This window comes from Pogoniulus pusillus, chromosome 40 (assembly GCF_015220805.1).
Source record: "Pogoniulus pusillus isolate bPogPus1 chromosome 40, bPogPus1.pri, whole genome shotgun sequence".
NCBI classification, from domain to species: Eukaryota; Metazoa; Chordata; class Aves; order Piciformes; family Lybiidae; genus Pogoniulus; species Pogoniulus pusillus.
This window is the reverse complement of record NC_087303.1, coordinates 5690928-5711487: the sequence shown is the minus strand read 5'-3', so window position 1 is coordinate 5711487 and position 20560 is coordinate 5690928. Positions and strand designations below refer to the sequence as shown.

General features: G+C 61.8%; 2 protein-coding genes across 4 annotated transcripts in view; one reads left to right on the top strand and one right to left on the bottom strand.

The window, feature by feature from the left end:
* The window catches only part of LOC135191771 (alpha-2-macroglobulin-like protein 1), a 20824-nt gene extending 16263 nt beyond the window's left edge, over positions 1–4561 (top strand). The window contains exons 32-38 of the mRNA XM_064174357.1: positions 65–189; positions 280–370; positions 1389–1457; positions 1561–1663; positions 2503–2544; positions 3114–3332; positions 4470–4561. Coding sequence (XP_064030427.1) covers positions 65–189; positions 280–370; positions 1389–1457; positions 1561–1663; positions 2503–2544; positions 3114–3332; positions 4470–4561 — 741 coding nt within the window. The remainder of the gene's footprint in view (positions 1–64; positions 190–279; positions 371–1388; positions 1458–1560; positions 1664–2502; positions 2545–3113; positions 3333–4469) is intronic.
* On the bottom strand, positions 4505–20560 carry FTSJ3 (FtsJ RNA 2'-O-methyltransferase 3). 3 transcript variants are annotated; one of them, XM_064174187.1, is made up of 22 exons: positions 20540–20560; positions 19888–20014; positions 19249–19354; positions 18963–19009; positions 18606–18685; positions 17048–17147; positions 16701–16895; positions 15707–15822; positions 13574–13678; positions 13334–13434; positions 13163–13243; positions 12907–13068; positions 12464–12599; positions 12156–12361; positions 11955–12072; positions 10615–10708; positions 9016–9160; positions 8844–8920; positions 8618–8720; positions 7115–7298; positions 6922–7016; positions 4505–5514 (listed from the first exon to the last, which is right to left on the bottom strand). In XM_064174187.1, the coding sequence occupies exons 2-22, from the start codon at positions 19952–19954 to the stop codon at positions 5322–5324; spliced, it is 2511 nt and encodes an 836-aa protein (XP_064030257.1). In that variant the 5' UTR covers positions 19955–20014; positions 20540–20560; the 3' UTR covers positions 4505–5321. The 3 variants fall into 3 exon arrangements, with proteins under 3 accessions (XP_064030257.1, XP_064030255.1, XP_064030256.1); XM_064174185.1 differs by having other exon boundaries at positions 20534–20553; XM_064174186.1 differs by lacking the exon at positions 20540–20560 and adding an exon at positions 20374–20447.

Genomic DNA, 20560 nt, shown 5'->3' with positions numbered 1-20560 from the left:
GTCCAGGGCTGCCGTCCCCGCGTGATGCCCTGCTTGGCGGCTCTAAGCCTCCCGTGTCCCGCAGGTGACCCTCAGGTACAACGTGCCACCCCCTCCCAGCCCGGGGACCTTGCACCTCCACGTGGAGACAAAGCCCAAGACGTGCTCTAGGGACGCCCATGCTCGCTTCCAGCTGCTCCTGCGGGCACGGTAGGGGCTGCCCCCTGGGCTTGCGGGGACTGGGAACAGCCCAGGAGGGAGGGCAGAGCCCAAAGTCCCCCTGGCGCTCTGCTCTTGCAGGTACACCGGGGAGCGTCCCAGCACCAACATGGCTGTGATCGAGGCCAGGCTGCCGTCTGGCTACATCCCGGACAAGGAGTCAGTGATGGAGGTGAGGAGGCCACACTGCTTCTGAGACCCCTCTGCCCTGCCAGGGCACCTACCCTGCCCTGAGTCCCTGCCCCCCAGGGGCAGCAGGACATGCAGGGACAGTTGCTTGGGGCACCTGAGATGCCTCTGCCCTGCCAGGGCACCTACCCTGCCCTGAGTCCCTGCCCCCCTGGGGCAGCAGGACATGCAGGGACACTTGCTTGGGGCACCTGAGATGCCTCTGCCCTGCCAGGGCACCTACCCTGCCCTGAGTCCCTGCCCCCCCCCCCCCCCCCCCCCCGAGGCAGCAGGACATAAAGAGACAGCTGCTTGGGGCACCTGAGATGCCTCTACCCTGCCAGGGCACCTACCCTGCCCTGAGTCCCTGCCCCCCGGGGGCAGCAGGACATGCAGGGACAGTTGCTTGGGGCACCTGAGATGCCTCTACCCTGCCAGGGCACCTACCCTGCCCCGAGTCCCTGCCCCCCTGGGGGAGCAGGACATGGGAGGGACACTTGCTTGGGGCACCTGAGATCCCTCTGCCCTGCCAGGGCACCCACCCTGCCCTGAGTCCCTGCCCCCCGGGGGCAGCAGGACATGCAGGGACACTTGCTTGGGGCACCTGAGATGGCTCTACCCTGCCAGGGCACCCACCCTGCCCTGAGTCCCTGCCCCCCGGGGGCAGCAGGACATGCAGGGACAGCTGCTTGAGGCACCCGAAATCCCTCTGCCCTGCCAGGGCACCTACCCTGCCCTGAGTCCCTGCCCCCCTGGGGCAGCAGGACATGCAGGGACAGCTGCTTGAGGCACCCGAGATGGCTCTACCCTGCCAGGGCACCTACCCTGCCCTGAGTCCCTGCCCCCCGGGGGCAGCAGGACATGCAGGGACAGTTGCTTGGGGCACCTGAGATCCCTCTGCCCTGCCAGGGCACCTACCCTGCCCTGAGTCCCTGCCCCCCGGGGGCAGCAGGACATGCAGGGACAGCTGCTTGGGGCACCCCCTGAGCAGCTGTAGCCCATCCTGAGCTGTGTCCCTCCAGCTGAAGAAGCAGCAGCTGGTGAAGAAGGTGGAGGTGCAGCCCGACCAGGTGACGATTTACCTGGACCAGGTGAGATGGGCCAAGGGGACAGCAGCAGGACTCAACGTGCTGGGGTCTGAGGATGCTGCCCCAGCACCGCTGGCTGCACCTCACCCCCGGGTGACCTCTGCAGCTGACTAAGGAGGAGCAGACCTTCAGCTTCGTCGCCACGCAGGACTTCCCAGTGAAGAACCTGCAGCCAGCCACAGTGACGCTGTACGACTACTACGAGACAGGTCAGAGCCACTGGGGGCAGCTCAGAGCCACTGGGGACAGCTCAGAGCCACTGGGGACAGCTCAGAGCCACTGGGAGCATGTCAGACCCACTGGGGGCAGCTCAGAGCCACTGGGGGCAGCTCAGAGCCACTGGGGACAGCTCAGAGCCACTGGGGGCAGCTCAGACCCACTGGGGACAGGTCAGACCCACTGGGAGCAGGTCAGACCCACTGGGGACAGCTCAGACCCACTGGGAGCAGGTCAGACCCACTGGGGGCAGCTCAGAGCCACTGGGGACAGGTCAGACCCACTGGGGGCAGCTCAGAGCCACTGGGGACAGGTCAGACCCACTGGGGACGTGGCCTTGGGGTTCCTGGCCCTGCTGCCTCCCCAGTTGCTCAGGGGGTGTCAGGCTGAGCTGCCTCTTGACACTGATGAGGTTTGTTCCTCAATGGGACAAGCTCACCCTGAGCCCCTTGACCCCCACTCTCCCCACCAGCCCCATGGCCACCACCGTCCCCCCAGCCCCTTGGTCCCCACTCTCCCCTCTAGCCCCTTGGCCCCCAGCCTCCCCCCACCCCCATGGCCAGCACTCTCACCTCAGCTCCTTGGCCCCCACCCTCCCTCCACCCCCATGGCCAGCACCCTCACCTCAGCCCCTTGACCCCCACTCTCCCCCCACCCCTATGGCCAGCACCCTCACCCCAGCCCCTTGGCCCCCACCCTCCCTCCACCCCCACTGCCAGCACCCTCACCTCAGCTCCTTGACCCCCACTCTCCCCCCACCCCCATGGCCCCCCCCAGCCCCTTGGCCCCCAGCCTCCCCCCAGCCCCTTTGTCACCACCCTTCCCCTTGCAGATGACCGCACGGATGCTGCCTACAGTGCTCCCTGCAGATCAGGTAGGGGCTGAGCCTGGCAGGACCACCCCACCACTGGCACCTTGATAGGGGACCCACCAACCCTGAAAGGCCAATCTGGGCTCTGAGCCCCTGGGCCCAGGAGAAGGGCAGCAGGTGGGGGGTGGAGGAGCTCAGCCAAGACCCCAGAGTCCTGGATGGATCCATGGGGACTTGCTGGCCAGAGCCATGGGGACTGCAGAGCAGGGAGGACCCCAGCCTGCAGGCTATGGGGTGCTGAGCCTCTTTGAGAGCCCCCAGCCCCTCCATGAGACCTGACCTTCTCCTTGTGCACCTTACAGAGCTGCCCAGCCATGGGTTTGGGGTCACTTGGGAGATGAGACACTGAGCTCCCCGGGATGGAGCTCCCTTGGGTGGGGGACAGGGAACAGCCATGAGTGTGGCTGGGCAAGGAGGGGCAACTCTCACTCCCACATCTCATTCTGGAGAGGCTGATGGTCAGGAGCTGGAAAACCTCTAGCACAGCCTGAAGCCTGGCAGCTGAGCCAGCAAGGACTGGGGTGACCAATGGTCCCTGCTCCCCTCCTGACCACAGCTCTGACCCTCCACAGGGGCAGATGTCCTGGAGATGTCCTCAGTACTACCAAAAGGGCAGAGCTCGAACTCGCCAGAAGCAGAAGGGCAGAGCTTGGTGCCAGGACAACCAAAAGGGCAGGGCTCAGGTTTGGGGCAGGGCTTTGGTTTTAGGCAGGGCTCAGGTTTGGGGCAGGGCTCAGGTTTGGGGCAGGGCTCAGGTTTGGGGCAGGGCTCAGGTTTTGGGCAGGGCTCTGGTTTTGGGCAGGGCTCTGGTTTTGGGCAGGGCTCTGGTTTGGGGCAGGGCTCAGGCTTGGGGCAGGGCTCTGGTTTGGGGCAGGGCTCTGGTTTGGGGCAGGGCTCTGGTTTTGGGCAGGGCTCTGGTTCGTGGCACGGCTCTGGGATTCGATGGGGTTGGCCACCTCCGAAAATCCGTGCCTAGCCTAACTCTCAACTCTCACCCTCCTCCCCCGGCAAACGGAAAAGCTCTCCCTGAGCTGGAACTGGCCACCTCCTCGTCTCACTGTGCTCACAGGCACCCATGCCCCAGGGACACCAGAGCCCAGGGGCTGATGCAGACCCACAGGCAGAGCTTTTCCAGTGCTGCAAGCCTGAAGCCTGGCAGCTGAGCCAGCGGGGACTGGGGTGACCAATGGTCCCTGCTCCCCTCCTGACCAGGGCTCTGACCCTCCACAGGGGCAGATGTCCCAAAGACCACATACCCACTACGATGGGCTTGGCCACCTTCGAAGTCCCATTTTGAGGAGTTACCTGTGCTCAGAGGAGATGAATGGACCAATATGAGCACCTGTGCTGGGAAGTGTCCTTGAGTCCATACTAGGTGGTAAATAACAGCACCCCACATGCAGCTGCAGGGGGTGGAGTGCCAGCTGCATGTGGGCAGAGTTAGCCAGCCCGAGGGGGTCGGGTTAGCCTGCCCAGGGGCTGACCCTGTGGGACTGTGACCTATCTGGATCATGCCTGGGGGGGGGGAGGACCAAGCAGGTACCTTCCACATGCACCGACCTTAGGCTAAGTTAGCTGTGCACATCTCTTGCCAGAAGGCACAGAACTCAGTGCAATGTGGAACTAAAGCAGAGAGTGACCTTCTAACCACACTGGTGAGCCAAGAGTCATTTTGTCCCAGGTGCACTGGCCCTAGGCTAACTCTCACCCTCCTCCCCTGGCAAACAGAAGAGCTCTACCTGAGGTGGAACTGGCCCCCTCCTCGTCTCACTGTGCTCACGGGCACACCAGAGCCCAGGGGCTGATGCAGACCCACAGGCAGAGCTTTTCCAGTGCTGCAAGCCTGAAGCCTGGCAGCTGAGCCAGCGGGGACTGGGGTGACCAATGGCCCCTGCTCCCCTCCTGACCACAGCTCTGATCCTCCTCAGGGCCACCTGAAGTGGACAAACTACCAATACGATGGTCTTGGCCACCTTCTGGTCTCATTGTGGTCCTATGCACACCAGAGCCCAGCGGCTGATGCAGACCCACAGGCAGAGCTTTTCCAGTGCTGCAAGCCCCTGCCAGGCACATTTGGTTTGGCTGAGCACCTCCTCAGTGCATCCTCTCCCTTGTCCCTTCCACCACGAGGGAATTTTGGGGCACCAGGTCTGGCTTCTGCCCACCCTAGAGGCACCAGAACAGGACCAAGAGCCCTCCAGTCAGTCCCACTGGGCCTTCCCCAGCAGACCCCACCACCACTCACCCCTCTTGCTCTCCCTGGGAGCCACAGTGTTACCTCCAGCCCCCTCTCTGGGCCCTGTCACCAAAAAGGACCTGCAGACACTTTCACTTGTGTCACTTGTGACACTTCCACAGCCACCACTTGTGGATGGAGAGAAGCCTTGTTCCTCCCTGGGTCTAAATAAATCATTTGCTTCAGCACAGTTCTTCTCTTGGGTCTTTCTTGCTCTCTCCTCAACACCCATCTGGGCTCAGCACCCACAATCCCCAGATCCTGGTGACAGAAAACAGCTCAGGGAGCTGTGCCCCCCCTGAGCCACCACCACCTGTCTTGTCTGGGGACAGCAAGGACCAGTCTGGATCTTTGGTCAAGAGTCTCCCAGCAGCTGCAAGGAGATAGCTGCAGCCACACAGCAAGCCCAGAAGGAGCCACCTAAACCCTCCCCGGAGGACAGGAGGCAAAGTCACACCAAGGCACATCAAGCTCCCCTTGAGGGCAGAGTGAGCTAAAGCCAGGAGCCAGCACTGCCCCTCCGTGGCAGCCGGAGGAGCAGGCATCACTTGCGGCGCTTCTTCTGCTGCTGCTCCTTGCGCTTCTGAGCCCTCACATCCTTCTTCAGGCGGCTGTCCACCACCTTGAACTGTCCCTTGACGCCAGGGGGGCGGCGTACACGGGGTCCCACCCCCTTCTTGGCCACCAGGTAGGTCACCTGCCGCTTCTCCTTGGCCAGCCCTGCCTTCTTGTAGATGCTGAGGGAGAAGAGCAGAAGGGTTTAGGGTTGGAAGGGATCTCGAAGCTCTTGCAGGCAGGGACAGCTCCCACTAGAAGAGGTTGCTCAAGGGCCTCATCCAGCCTGGTCCTGAGCACCTCCCTGGCAAACCTGTGCCTGGGTCTCAGCATCTTCAACCTGTGCCAGGCTCTCATCACCCTCAACCTATGCCAAGGTCTCACCCAGCTCCCTCAGCTGCTCCTCCACTCCCAGCTCCCTCAGCTGCTCCTCCACTCCCAGCTCCCTCATTTGTTCCTCCACTCCCAGCTCCCTCAGCTGCTCCTCCACTCCCAGCTCCCTCAGCTGCTCCTCCACCCCCAGCTCCCTCAGCTGCTCCTCCACTCCCAGCTCCTTCAGCTGCTCCTCCACTCCCAGCTCCTTCAGCTGCTCCTCCACCTCCAGCTCCTTCAGCTGCTCCTCCACCCTCATTTCCCTCAGCTGCTCCTCCACTCCCAGCTCCTTCAGCTGCTCCTCCACCCTCATTTCCCTCAGCTGCTCCTCCACCCTCATTTCCCTCAGCTGCTCCTCCACTCCCAGCTCCCTCAGCTGCTCCTTCACTCCCAGCTCCCTCAGCTGCTCCTCCACCCCCAGCTCCTTTAGCTGCTCCTCCACCCCCAGCTCCCTCAGCTGCTCCTCCACCCCCCAGCTCCTTTAGCTGCTCCTCCACTCCCAGCTCCCTCAGCTGCTCCTCCACTCCCAGCTCCCTCAGCTGCTCCTCCACTTCCATCTCCCTCAGCTGCTCCTCCACCCCCAGCTCCCTCAGCTGCTCCTCCACTCCCAGCTCCTTTAGCTGCTCCTCCACCCCCAGCTCCCTCATTTGCTCCTCCACCCCCAGCTCCCTCAGCTGCTCCTCCACTCCCAGCTCCCTCAGCTGCTCCTCCACCCCCCAGCTCCTTTAGCTGCTCCTCCACTCCCAGCTCCCTCAGCTGCTCCTCCACCCTCATCTCCCTCAGCTGCTCCTCCACCCCCAGCTCCCTCAGCTGCTCCTCCACTTCCATCTCCCTCAGCTGCTCCTCCACCCCCAGCTCCCTCAGCTGCTCCTCCACTCCCAGCTCCTTTAGCTGCTCCTCCACCCCCAGCTCCCTCAGCTGCTCCTCCACCTCCAGCTCCCTCAGCTGCTCCTCCACTCCCAGCTCCCTCAGCTGCTCCTCCACCCCCAGCCCTGTTCTCCATCCCCTTCCCCAGACCCACTCCAGCTCAACATCCTTGGAGCGAGAGGCCCAAAACGGAACAAGCTGAGGTGCAGCCTGACCACTGTCCAACGGGACAGTCACTTCCCTGCTCCTGCTGGCCACACTCTTGCTGATCCAAACCAAGATGCTATTGACCTTCTTGGCCATGCAGCAGCCCAAGACAAAGCCTCAGGCTCTCAGCTTCCCCCACTCACCGCCGCAGCTGTGCCACCTTCTCCCTCTCGGAGATGTCCACAGTGTTCACCACCGACTCTGCCTTCTTCTTCATCTGCTCCATCTTCTTCAGCATCTGTGGGGACAAGGGGAGGGTGGGGAAGGGATGGAGCAGCTGGGATGAGGAGGAGGGGTGGGGAACAGAGAGGTTCTCCGTGCCCACAGGCCACTCACCCTCCTCTTCTTGCGAGCCTTGGCCTCTGCCACCTTCTTGATGGGGCGAGCGTTGATCTCGCGCCAGCGCTGCCGGTAAGCCTCCACTGTCTGCTTGTCCACAGGCACCTGCTTGCGCCTGTGCTGCTTCTCCTCCTCGGTGAACCACTCTGGCAGCTCATCCTCCTCCTCGTTGTAGGAGTACCTGAGGTGGGGAATGGCTTGGTTGAGAGGTGAGCACCTGAAAGGATCCCACAGCCGAAACTTCTACCGCCCGTGCGCGACCTCTCGGAGGAGAAAGGTTGGAGAGGATCAGAGCCATAGGAGAGACCTCAAGAGATCAGAGGGGTGCAGGAGCTCTGCACTGGCACAGGTTGAGGGTGGGGAGACCCTGGCACAGGTTGCTCAGGGAGGTGGTGGAGCACAGAAGCACCCAATGTGATCGAAGATCACATTGGGTGCTTCTGTGCTCCACCACCTCCCTGGAGATGTTCAGGACCAGGTTGGATGAGGTCTTGAGTGACCTGCTCTGTCCCTGCCTATGTCCCCTGGCTGAGCTTTGAGGTCCCTTCCAACCTAAACCATTCTATGGTCAGCTGCTGCAACCTCCCCACCATGGCCAGGGACACCTCTCAGCTAGACTCAGCTGCTCAAGGGCCTTCCTCCAACCTGGCCTTGAATGACTCTAAGGAGGAGGCAGCCACAGCCTCCCTGGGCAAACTGTGCCAGGATCTCACCAGCCTCACATTGCAGAACTTCTTCCTCAGCTCCACTCTCAGCCTGCTCTGCTTCAGCTCCAAACCATTCCCCCTTGGCCTGGCTCCAGATACCCTCAGCAAAAGTCTCTCTGCAGCCTTCCTGCAGGGTCCCTTCAGGCACTGGCAGCAGCTCTGAGGTCCCCCTGGAGCCTTCTCCTCTCCAGGCTGCACCCCCCCAGCTCCCTCAGCCTGTGCTCACAGCAGAGCTGCTCCAGCCCTTGGCTCATCTTTGTGGCCTCTTCTGGCCTCACTCCAGCAGCTCTGTGCCCTCCTCCTGCTGGGGACAGCAGAACCAGAGGCAGGACTGGAGGTGAGGTCAGAGCAGAGCCCAGGGGCAGAATCCCCTCTCCTGCCCTGCTGCCCACACTGCTCTGGCTGCATCCCAGCACACAGCTGCCCTGGGGGCTGCAGGAGGGCACTGCTGGCTCCTGGGGAGCTGCTCAGCACCCAACACCCCCAAGTCTCTTTCTTCAGGGCTTCTCTCAACCCATTCTGCATCCAGCCTGGATGTGTGCCTGGGGCTGGCCTGACCCATCTGCAGGACCTTGCCCTGTGACTTGCTGAACCTCCTGCAGCTGGCACTGGCCCATTTCTCAAGCCTGTTCAAGATCCTTCTGGCTGCCATCCCTGCCCTCGAGCGAGTCCAGAGCACCACACAGCTTGGTGTCATCACCAAACCTGCTGATCCCTCAGCTCCCTTCCCACCTGGCATCTAAGAGTCTGCTTTTGGGAGGCTGAATGCTGCTGCCCCTCCAGCTGCAGGTACCTGTTGAAGGAGTCATCAATCAGGTCCCTCCTGGCCTTCTTGGAGGTGGCGATGACGGAGCCAAGCGCCAGGCCCTCAGCATCCAGGACCCGAGCCCTCTTCACTGCAGGGACAGGGACACATCAGATTGCACCATCTGCAAGCAGCCTGAGATGCAGCAGCTCTGCCAGCCCCCAGAACATGGGCTAAGCCTGCCTCTTGTCCCCAAGAAAGGGACTCCACTCACCCGGGTCCACAATGGGTACCACCTCGAAGCCGCAGGGCTCCACCCGGCCCCGCTTCTTCCCAGCTGGCAGCAGTGGCCTGTGGACATGAGTGGGCAGGGCTCACCTCCAGCTCTCCAGCACTGAGGAGCTGAGGGAGGAGATCCAGACCACTGTCCCCACACCAGCCCTCACCTCTCCTCATCGCTGCTGCTGTCATCATCGCTGCTCTGCTCCTCCTGCGCCTCACCAGGGGTGGGTTTGGTGTCCGCAGCCGGTGGGGGCTGAGCTGCACCTTGCTCCTGGGCTGCTTTCTCCTGCCCTTGCCTGGTGGCTTTGTCTAGGGAACAGGAGCCACTGGGTGAGAAAAGGCTTGAGGGAGGCTCTGCTGCAGGTCATCCCTCTAGAGATGAACCTTGTGAGGTTCAGTGAGGCCAAGGGCAATGTCCTGCACCTGGGCAATTCCTGCCATCAAGGCAGGCTGTGGGGTGAAGGGATGGAGAGCAGCATGGGGGCACCTCGGGGCTGTCCCTGGGGAGACCTTCCAGTGGCCTTCCAGTACTTAAAGGGGGCCTACAGGAAAGATGGACAGGGACTCACTCTCAGGAGTGTGGTGACAGGACAAGGGCTGATGGGTTCATAGAATGAAGCAGGTTGGAAGAGAGCTCCAAGCTCAGCCAGCCCAACCTAGCACCCAGCCCTGTCCAACCAACCACACCATGGCACTAAGTGCCCCAGCCAGGCTTGGCTGCAACACCTCCAGCCACAGCCACTCCACCACCTCCCTGGGCAGCCCATTCCAGTGCCAATCACTCTCTCTGACAACAACTTCCTCCTCACATCCATCCTAGACCTGCCCTGGCACAGCTTCAGGCTGTGTCCCCTTCTTCTGTTGCTGGCTGCCTGGCAGCAGAGCCCAACCCCACCTGGCTACAGCCTCCCTGCAGGCAGCTGCAGGCAGCAATCAGCTCTGCCCTGAGCCTCCTCTGCTGCAGGCTGCACCCCCCCAGCTCCCTCAGCCTCTCCTCACAGGGCTGTGCTCCAGGCCCCTCCCCAGCCTTGCTGCCCTTCTCTCAACACCTTCCAGCACCTCAACATCTCTCTGCAATGGAGGAGCCCAGCACTGGACACAGCACTCCAGGGGTGGCCTGAGCAGTGCTGAGCACAGGGGCACAAGAACCTCCCTTGTCCTGCTGCCCACACTGCTCCTGAGCCAGCCCAGGATGCCATTGGCTCTGCTGCCCACCTGGGCACTGCTGCCTCCTCTGCAGCTCCTCTCTCCCAGCACCCCCAGCTCCCTCTCTGCCTGCCTGCTCTCAGCCACTCTGGCCCCAGCCTGCAGTGCTGCCTGGGGTTGTTGTGGCCAAAGTACAGAACCCTGCACTGGCCTTGTTCAATCTCATCCCATTTCAAACTCAGGGAGGAAAGATTTAGATTAAAGAAGAAAGTGCTCCCCGTGAGGGTGGGGAGAGACTGGCACAGGTTGCCCAGAGAGGCTGTGGATGTTCCCTCCCTGAAGGTGTTCAAGGCCAGGCTGGATGAGGCCTTGAGCACTCTGTGCTGGTGGGAGGTGCCCTTGCCCATGGCAGGGGGTTGGTGCTGGAAGAGCTTTAAGGTCTCTTCCAATACTACCCTGATGCCAGCTCCTTAAGTCTGTAACTACACAGGCTGGAGACAGAGACAGCCCCTGGAGATCTGAGAGCTGCATCCCATCGTGGTCTGTCTCAGTGCCCCAGACTGGGCCCTGGGGCTGTACCTGTGCCCCCAGCCCCAGCAGTGCAGCCCCAGCCAAACCTCTCTTAGACTCTCGTTGTCTCTCAGCCAGCAGCTGGGACTGCCCCAGCTCCACCTCCTCATCTGCATCATCCTCGAGGCCTGCAAAGGCGTCCTGGGGACAGAGAGCAGCAGGTCAGGGGACACAGGGCAGAGATGGGGTCAGGGGACACAGGGCAGAGTTGAGTCAAGGGTGAGAGGACATATGGAAGAGCTGAGGGTCAGGGGACACAGGGCAGAGATGGGGTCAGGGGATACAGGGCAGAGCTGAGAGTCAGGGGACACAGGGCAGAGTGGGACACAGGGCAGAGCTGAGGTTGAGGGGACATGGGGCAGGGCTGAGCTGTAGGTCAGGGGACAAAGGGCAGGGCTGAGCTGCAGGTCAGGGGACACAGGGCAGGGCTGAGCTGCAGGTCAGGGGACACAGGGCAGAGCTGAGGGTCAGGGGACACAGGGCAGAGCTGAGCTGTAGCTCAGGGGACACAGGGCAGAGCTGAGCTGTAGCTCAGGGGACACAGGGCAGAGCTGAGCTGTAGTCAGGGGACACAGGGCAGGGCTGACCTGTAGGTCAGGGGACACAGGGCAGAGCTGAGGGTCAGGGGACACAGGGCAGAGCTGAGCTGTAGTCAGGGGACACAGGGCAGGGCTGAGCTGTAGGTCAGGGGACATGGGGCAGGGCTGAGGGTCAGGGGACACAGGGCAGAGCTGAGCTGTAGCTCAGGGGACACAGGGCAGAGCTGAGCTGTAGGTCAGGGGACACAGGGCAGAGCTGAGCTGTAGGTCAGGGGACACAGGGCAGAGCTGAGCTGTAGGTCAGGGGACACAGGGCAGAGCTGAGGGTCAGGGGACACAGGGCAGAGCTGAGCTGTAGGTCAGGGGACACAGGGCAGAGCTGAGGGTCAGGGGACACAGGACAGAGCTGAGCTGTAGGTCAGGGGACACAGGGCAGGGCTGAGCTGTAGGTCAGGGGACACAGGGCAGAGCTGAGCTGTAGGTCAGGGGACACAGGGCAGAGCTGAGGGTCAGGGGACACAGGGCAGAGCTGAGCTGTAGTCAGGGGACACAGGGCAGGGCTGAGCTGTAGGTCAGGGGACATGGGGCAGGGCTGAGGGTCAGGGGACACAGGGCAGAGCTGAGCTGTAGCTCAGGGGACACAGGGCAGAGCTGAGCTGTAGGTCAGGGGACACAGGGCAGAGCTGAGCTGTAGCTCAGGGGACACAGGGCAGAGCTGAGCTGTAGCTCAGGGGACATGGGGCAGGGCTGAGGGTCGGAGCACATGAGGCAGAGCTGTGCCAAGGGTGAGAGGACAGAGGGCAGGGGGCTGCAGGGTGCCCTGCCATGGCTGGCACAGGGGTGCCCACCTTCCCAAACCACATGCTGGCCTGCCGCTCCTCCAGCACTGACTTCTCCTCCAGGGGCACCAGCAGGGGATTCTCTTCTACCTCCTCCTTCTCCTCTTCCTTCTGCTTAACCTTCCCACTGGGACAAAGAGCAGCAGGATCAGTGCTCCCCAGCCACAACCACTGCTGGGCCTGCAGCAGGGAGGCCTCTCTGGCCCTCACCTCTTAGCCCTCTGCTCTCTCCTCTCCCGCTCCAGCCGGCGCTGACGAGCCTCGATCTCAACCAGCTCCTCGGGGTCCAGATCACTGGCCAGGGACACATCATCCTCCCCTTCATGGTCTGAGATGTAAATGTCATCATCTCCAGGTCCCATCTCCAGGAGGGCATCAGCTGATGCCATATCCCCCCGGGTCACCTCGTTCAGCAGCTGCAAGGTGAGAGAGATGAGTCAGGAAGCTGCAGACCTCAGGCTGCCGCTGCCCCTGCCTCGGTGGCTGTGGGAGCCTGCCCCTCCCCCTGCCCCACACACCGGGGTCCTGTGGATGGTGCGGAGGGAGAACATGCTGGTGTCACCATCCTCAGCGATGGAGACCCCAGGCAGGTCCATCTTCAGCTCCACACGCTCACGCTGCTTCCGCTGCTCCCTCAGGATCTTCTTCTTCTTCCTGGAGGAGCCAGCAAGGGATGAGCTTATCCTGTCCCACTCCCCCTACCCCCCCCCCCCCCCCATCCCAGCAGCTCATCCATTGTCACAGCAGTGCCAGAGCTCCCTCAGCAGTGCTGCTGGCTCCTCTGTGAGGGGTCCTCAGGCTGCTGTTTCACCTGCCCAGAGAAGCAAGCAGCTGCGAGGGTCCCAACCCCACAAAGCCACTTGCTGTGGGCAGAGGCTCTGACACCACCACCTTTGTGTGCCCGTGGCTGAAGCCCCCCCGTGGCTCTACTGATCCTCTGCTCCCTCAGCCTCCTTTTTACCTCTTCAATTCTGCCAGTTCCTTGGCCTTCATCTCTGCCAACGCCAGCTCTACCTCCTCCTCTTCCTCTTTCGTCTTCTCATCAGCTGCAGCTTTTGCTGATGTCTTGTTCTCCTTCTTCTCCTCCTCCTCTCTGCCTTCCTCCTCCTCACCCGAGCTCAGGCTGGCAAAAGGAAGGAGCTGAGCCTGCTTTGCCTGCTTTCCAGCCCCCCCCCCCCCCCACTGCTGGCACTCAGGGGCAGCTCTGCTGTTCCTACTTGATCTCCAGCTCCTTCGCCTGCTCCTTCAGCTTCTTGGCCAAGAAACGCCGCAGCTTCGTCCTCCAGTTCAGCAGGGCCCTGTGCAGAGAGGCAGAGCTGTCAGACACCCACCCAGACACCTACCAGCTCCCCCCCCAACAGCCTCCTGTCCCAGTGCCCCCCCAGTACCTGAGCTCCTTGCGCCCCAGCACGCGGATGTCCTTGCAGCACTGCCGCAGCTCCTCGGTGGTGGAGCTGTGGTTCTCCAGCTCACCGTCCCCCAGCGTGATCTGCACACAGCAGGGGGAAAGGGCTGAGGTCTTGAGCCCCTGAGCTCCTGCCCTGGCCACTGCTGGGGCAGTTGGCTCCCTCTTTTCAGCCCTCTGTGCTCCTGACACACCAAGGTAGAGCCTGGCTTCGGGCGCTTACCTCGTTGGCCTTGGAGAGGAAGTCGACAGGGTTGGGAGCCTTGAGGAAGTCCATCAGGGTGAAGCGGTGGTAGAGAGTTGTGTCTCCATCTGCATAGCCTTCTGCCTGCAGGAGGAATCAGAGAACCATAGAATCAACCAGGTTGGAAGAGAGCTCCAAGCTCATCCAGTCCAACCTAGCACCCAGCCCTATCCAATCAACCAGACCATGGCACTAAGTGCCTCAGCCAGGCTTTGCTTGAAGACCTCCAAGGATGGTGCCTCCACCACCTCCCTGGGCAGCCCATTCCAATGCCAATCACTCTCTCTGACAACAACTTCCTCCTAATATCCAGCCCATACCTACCCCAGCACACCTTGAGACTGTGTCCCCTTGTTCTATTGCTGGTTACCTGGGAGAAGAGGCCACCCCCCACCTGGCTACAATGCCCCTTCAGGTAATTGTAGACAGCAATAAGATCACCCCTGTGAAGGAGCTGTGTGAGGCCCAGCAAGGCACAGAAGCAGCCTCAGCCACCTCTAAAGGCTCAGTGATCTCCTGGAACTTGTCTCGCTGCAAAAGCCACCTAAAGGTGCCCACACAGAATCATAGAACCAAGCAGGTTGGAAGAGACCTCCAAGATCATCCAGCCCAACCTAGCACCCAGCCCTAGCCAGTCAACCAGACCATGGCACTAAGTGCCTCAGCCAGGCTCTTCTTGAACACCTCCAGGGTTGGTGCCTCCACCACCTCCCTGGGCAGCCCATTCCAATGCCAATCAGTCTCTCTGACAACAACTTCCTCCTCACATCCAGCCTAGATCTCCCCTGGCACAACTTGAGGCTGTGTCCCCTTCTTCTGGTGCTGGTTGTCTGAGAAGAGCCCAACCCCACCTGGCTACAGCCTCCCTGCAGGCAGCTGCAGGCAGCAATGAGCTCTGCCCTGAGCCTCCTCTGCTGCAGGCTGCACCCCCCCAGCTCCCTCAGCCTCTCCTCACAGGGCTGTGCTCCAGGCCCCTCCCCAGCCTTGCTGCCCTTCTCTCAACACCTTCCAGCACCTCAACATCTCTCTGCAATGGAGGAGCCCAGAACTGGACACAGCACTCAAGGTGTGGCCTGAGCAGTGCTGAGCACAGGGGCACAAGAACCTCCCTTGTCCTGCTGCCCACACTGCTCCTGAGCCAGCCCAAGATGCCATTGGCTCTGCTGCCCACCTGGGCACACTGCTGGCTCACAACTCAGGGAAGAGGGCAGCCCCCACCTGCCAGCTCCACCCAAGCCCACCTCAGACTCAAGAGAGGTGACACTGATCAAGGCTTGTCAAGTTCCATGCCCAGCTGAGACCACCTGACACAGGCCTTTAGCATCCTGTGTGCCAAAGACACCTGACAGAGACACAAAGCCAGCAGGCAGCAGTTGCAGGGAGGGCTTCACCAACCCAGCCCCAGCCTCACAACTTCTATCACCACTCCACACAGAAGCACAGAACGTTGGGGGCTTGGGAGGGACCTCTGCAGAGAGTCCAACCCTCCTGCCAGAGCAGCAGCTCACACAGGAACACATCCAGGTGGGTTTGGAATGTCTCCAGAGGAGACTCCACAGCCTGTTCTGGGCAGCCTGCTCCAGCAGCTTCACAGTGAAGAAGTTTCTCCTCACGTTCCTGTGGCACCTCCTCTGCTCCAGCTGGCACCCACTGCCCCCTGTCCTGTCACTGCACAGCCCTGAGCACAGCCTGGTCCTGTCCTCCCCACACATCAACAGCAATGAGGGCAACTCCCAGGCTCCTCCAAGCTAAAGAGCCTCCCTCAGCATTTCCCCAGCACTGTGCCACCTCCCAAGGCTGCAAACCTCCCCCACAATGGCTCTTCCATCCCTTCCCATGCTCCAGGCCCTTCATTTTCCTGAGCAGCTTTGCCCATTTCAATCTCTTTGCCCCCAGTCTCCAGGCCTTTCATACCCCTGAGCAGCTCTGTCCTGTTTCAATCTCTTTGCCCCCAGTCTCCAGGCCTTTCATACCCCTGAGCAGCTCTGTCCCATTTCAATCTCTTTGCCCCCAGTCCCCAGGCCTTTCATACACCTGAGCAGCTCTGTCCCATTTCAATCTCTTTGCCCCCAATCCCCAGGCCAATTCATGTGCATTTGGTCTTGCTCTTACCTTTGGCTTCTTCTTGCTGATCAGCTCACTGACAGATTTAGCCTGAACCTCCACCTCCTTGAAAGCATATTTTGGGTCAAAGAACTTGGTGTCAATTTTGTCTGGAGCTTGATAACCTGAGGTGAAGGAATCAAGAGTTGTCAGTGGACTTTGGTGATGCTCAGAGGGCTGCAGAGTACCTGGGGTGGGGAATGCCTTGGCTGAGAGGTGAGGACCTGAAGGATCCCACACCAAAGCTTCTACCAGCCCCATGACCTCTTCTAGAAAGGCTGGAGAGGATCAGAGCCATGGAATGGATCAGAAGAGATCTCAAGAGATCAAAGGGCTGCAGCAGCTCTGTTCTGAGGACAAGCTGAGAGAGTTTGGGGCTCTGCAGCCTGGAGAAGAGAAGACATCCAGGAGACCTTGGAGTGGCCTTGCAGGATCTGAAAGGGGCTGCAGGAGGGCTGGGGAGGGACTATTGACAAGGGCTGGGAATGGCAGGAGGAGGAGGAATGGGTTTGGAGTGGCAGAGGGGAGACTGAAAGTGGATGTTAGGAAGAAGTTGTTTGCAGTGAGGGTGGGAAGAGAGTGGCACAGGTTGAGGGTGGTGAGAGACTGGCACAGGTTGAAGGTGGTGAGAGCCTGGCAGAGGTTGAGGGTGGGGAGAGCCTGGCACAGGTTGAAGGTGGTGAGAGACTGGCACAGGTTGAAGGTGGTGAGAGACTGGCACAGGTTGAGAGTGGTGAGAGCCTGGCACAGGTTTGCCAGGGAGGTTGTGGAGCACAGAAGCACATTGGGTGCTTCTGTGCTCCACAACCTCCCTGGAGGTGTTCAGGACCAGTCTAGATGAGAACCTTAAGCAACCTATTCTAGCAGGAGCTGTCCCTGCCTATGGCAGAGAGCTTGGAACTGGCTGAGCTTTGAGATCCCTTCCAACCTAAACCCATCTATGACTCTTTTCACTCCCAGCCTCACTCCAGCAGCTGCATTCTCCCCTCCCCAAGCTGCTCACCCTGGCACACCACGAAGATCTCAGCGGACTCATTGCGAGAGGCTTGGGGCTTGGTGGCTTGAACCTTCTGGAAGAACTGCTGGAAGATCCAGAGGAGGGGTTGGTAGTCTCGGGAACGAAAGACCTTGGTGATGAACCAGCCACCTTTGCAGAGGAACTCACAAGCCAGTTTCAAAGCCATCAGGGTCAGGTTGGCTGGAAGAGAGGAAGAAAAGCAGTCAGGAGCTGTCACCGCGCTCAGCGCCCAGCTCGGCGGGGGCACATCACTGCCACTCTGCCTTGCACAGTGCCCTGCTGTAGCCCTGCAGAGCACAGCAACAACTCCCCCAACCCCTGGCAGGTCTCACCCTGGGAATAGGCATCGTGCACCCAGCTGGCTCCCACGTTGGGTGCTCCATCGTTCAGCACCACGTCCACCTTCCAGGTCTGCAGCTCCTTGCGCAGGGCCTGAGGGGTGGGTGCAGGAGTTTGTTGTGCCAAGCCCTCTGCCAGAGCCACCCCAGGCAGCACCTCCTTGTCCACATCAGCTCAGCTCAGCTTCCTGCCTCCATGCCACCCAAGTCACACCATAGAATGGGAGCTCAAAAATCAGCCAGTTCCAACCCCTTGCCATAGGCAGGGACACCTCCTGCTGGAACAGGCTGCTCAAGGTCTCATCCAACCTGGATGCAGCTGAGTTGGCAGGGCCATGCCCACCCCTGTGACAAACAGCCCTGGTCAGAGCCTGGCAAGGCTGCCTGGCAGAAAGAGGTCTGAGGGTTGTAGTAGACAGCAGCTGAATAGGAGCCAGCAGTGTGCCCAGGCAGCTGAGTGGGAGCCAGCAGTGTGCCCTGGCAGCTGAGGGGGAGCCAGCAGTGTGCCCTGGCAGCTGAGGGGGAGCCAGCAGTGTGCCCTGGCAGCTGAATGTGAGCCAGCAGTGTGCCCTGGCAGCTGAATAGGAGCCAGCAGTGTGCCCTGGCAGCTGAATGTGAGCCAGCAGTGTGCCCAGGCAGCTGAGTGGGAGCCAGCAGTGTGCCCAGGCAGCTGAGTGGGAGCCAGCAGTGTGCCCAGGCAGCTGAGTGGGAGCCAGCAGTGTGCCCTGGCAGCTGCGTGGGAGCCAGCAGTGCCCAGGCAGCTGAGTGGGAGCCAGCAGTGTGCCCTGGCAGCTGAGTGGGAGCCAGCAGTGTGCCCAGGCAGCTGAATGGGAGCCAGCAGTGTGCCCTGGCAGCTGAGTGGGAGCCAGCAGTGTGCCCTGGCAGCTGAACAGGAGTCACAAATGTGCCCAGGCAGCCAATGCCAATGGCACTCTGGCTTGGCTTCAAAATGCTGTGGCCAGCAGCAGCAGGAGGTGTTTGTGCCCTTGGGCTCAGCTCTGGTGAGGCCACAGCTCGAGTGCTGGGTTCAGTTTGGGGCACTGCAGTACAAGAGAGCTGTGGAGGTGCTGGAGCAGGTCCAGAGGAGGGCAAGGAAACTGTGAAGGGCCTGGAGAATAAATCTGCTGAGGAGTGACTGAGGGAGCTGGGGATGGGTAGAGTGAAACAGAGGAGGCTGAGGGCAGAGCTCATTGCTGCCTGCAGCTACCTGGAGGGACACTGTGGAGAGGCTGCTGCTGGGCTCTGCTCACAGGTGAGTGGAGACAGACCAAGGGGGAATGGCCTCAGGCTGAGGCTGGGGAGGTTTAGATTGGACATCAGAAGAGAGTGGTCAGGGACTGGAATGAGCTGCCCAGGGAGGTGCTGGAGTGCCCCAGCCTGGCTGTGTGTCAGGGTGGTTTGGCTGTGGTGCTTGGGGCTATGGTTTAAGGTGAACCTTGCAGGACAGGGCTCTAGGTTGGACTTGGTGCCCCTGAGGGGCTGTGCCAGCCTGGCTGTGCCTGTGCCTATGTGAGCCAGGCCAGCAGGTGAGGCAGGGCTGGCAGCTTCCTACCTGCCGACACTTCTCAGTGGTGATGTCCTCCTGCAGTGTCACCACGTTGGGAATGGGCTTGATGGGGACCAGGTCCACCCCTGGTGTGAGGAAGAAACATCAGCACCACAACCCCAAGCTGGCTGCAGGTGTCCCTGCTTTGGGTGGGGGTGGGCAGTTGGACAAGATGACCTTTGAGGCTCCCTTCCACCCCAATGCATTCTGTGATTCTCTGACCCCTCAAAATGGGGCTCCAGCTCATCCCTCGTGGCTTCCCCACCCCCCCTCTTCCACCAGGATCCCCCAGCCCAGGGAACTGCAGAGATAACAGTGGAGGTTCCTGTCCCCAGCCTGCTCCTGCTGTGTCCCATCACTCACCAATGATCAGGCTGGAAACTGGCATGAATTTGGAAGCCACTTGCAGCCTAGGAAGGACAGAGAGGAACAAGGCTACAGCAGGACCCCAGGAGAGCTCTTCAGCCTCAAACTGTGCTGCTGAGGGTCTGACCTCCTCGGGTCCCTTCCAACCCCTGTGATCCTGTGGGGTCATCTGAGGCGTTGAGCAGAGAGCCACAAGGACAGAGCCCACACGAGACACTGGTGCTATGTCCCAGAGCAGATGGTGGCACCAGGCTGGCACTCAGGGCCCTGACCAACCACTCACCACCCACCGGGGGCTGCACAGAGGTCCAGCAGTGCCCGAGCCTGCTGCAGGAACTGGAACTTCCGATTGAGCTGCAGCAGCTTGAAGGAGGAGCGGGAGCGGAACCCTGCGGGGAGAGGAGCCACAGGCTGCAGGCTGCCAGGGAGAGAGCCACAGGCTGCAGGCTGCCAGGGAGAGAGCCACAGGCTGCAGGCTGCCAGGGAGAGGAGCCACAGGCTGAGGCTGCCAGGGAGAGGAGCCACGGGGTGAGACTGCCATGGGGAAGGGCCACGGGGTGAGACTGCCAGGGAGAGAGCCACGGGGTGAGAGTGGCAGGGAGAGAGCCACGGGGTGAGAGTGGCAGGGAGAGAGCCACGGGGTGAGACTGCCAGGGAGAGCCACGGGGTGAGACTGCCAGGGAGAGAGCCACGGGGTGAGACTGCCAGGGAGAGGAGCCACGGGGTGAGACTGCCAGGGAGAGGAGCCACAGGGTGAGACTGCCAGGGAGAGAGCCACGGGGTGAGACTGCCAGCGAGAGGAGCCACGGGGTGAGACTGCCAGGGAGAGCCACGGGGTGAGACTGCCGGGGTCACAGGTTCCCGGGGCTACCGGCAGGGGCTGCGGCCAGCCCCGTGCCACACCGGCGGGCAGGCTGCTCACCTGTCTCCTTGGCCAGGTGGTAGAACTTATCCCTCCGGCTCTTGCCCAGTTTGCTTTTCTTGCCCATGGTGGCGCCGGGCAGGACCCTCCGCGGGGTCGGGATCTGCTGTCAGCCTCCGGCACAGACCTGCAGGAGCAGCTCTGGTGAGCAGGGGATGCCGGAGAGCGCCAGCCCTCCCCCGACACCTCCGGGGCGAATGCCAGTCCCAGCCCGGCCCATGGCCCCCCAGGGCCTCTCGCCGCTGCCCCGAGGTGCATCCCAGCCCCTATCACCGAGCGCCTCTCGCCGCTGCCCCGAGGTGCATCCCGACCCCTATCACCCCAGGGCCTCTCGCCGCTGCCCCGAGGTGCATCCCGACCCCTATCACCCCAGAGCCTCTCGCCGCTGCCCCGAGGTGCATCCCGACCCCTATCACCCCAGAGCCTCTCGCCGCTGCCCCGAGGTGCATCCCGGTCCCGCTGATCCCCGGAAGCTTCCCGGCGTACCCTAGCACGGCGCTCCCTCAGCCCGGGCGCTCCGGACTCCGTCTCCCCTTTTCCCCGCACAAGGTCCCGGTCCCGATCCCGATCCCGGTGCCGGTCCCGGTCCCGACCCCGATCCCGCTGCCGGTGCCGGTGCCGCCTTCCCCCCGCACAAGGTCCCGACCCCGACCCCGGTCCCGGTCCCGGTCCC

Bases quoted from the DNA above. Each gene is read 5' to 3' on its own strand.
- FTSJ3 (XM_064174187.1), bottom strand. From the start codon at position 19,954: ATGGGCAAGAAAAGCAAACTGGGCAAGAGCCGGAGGGATAAGTTCTAC. The intron at 16,896-17,047 runs GTGAGACCTGCC...CCTCTCTTCCAG, and splicing joins GCACGATGCCTATTCCCAGG to CCAACCTGACCCTGATGGCT. The intron at 12,600-12,906 runs GTAAAAAGGAGG...TGGCTCCTCCAG, and splicing joins GAACTGGCAGAATTGAAGAG to GAAGAAGAAGAAGATCCTGA.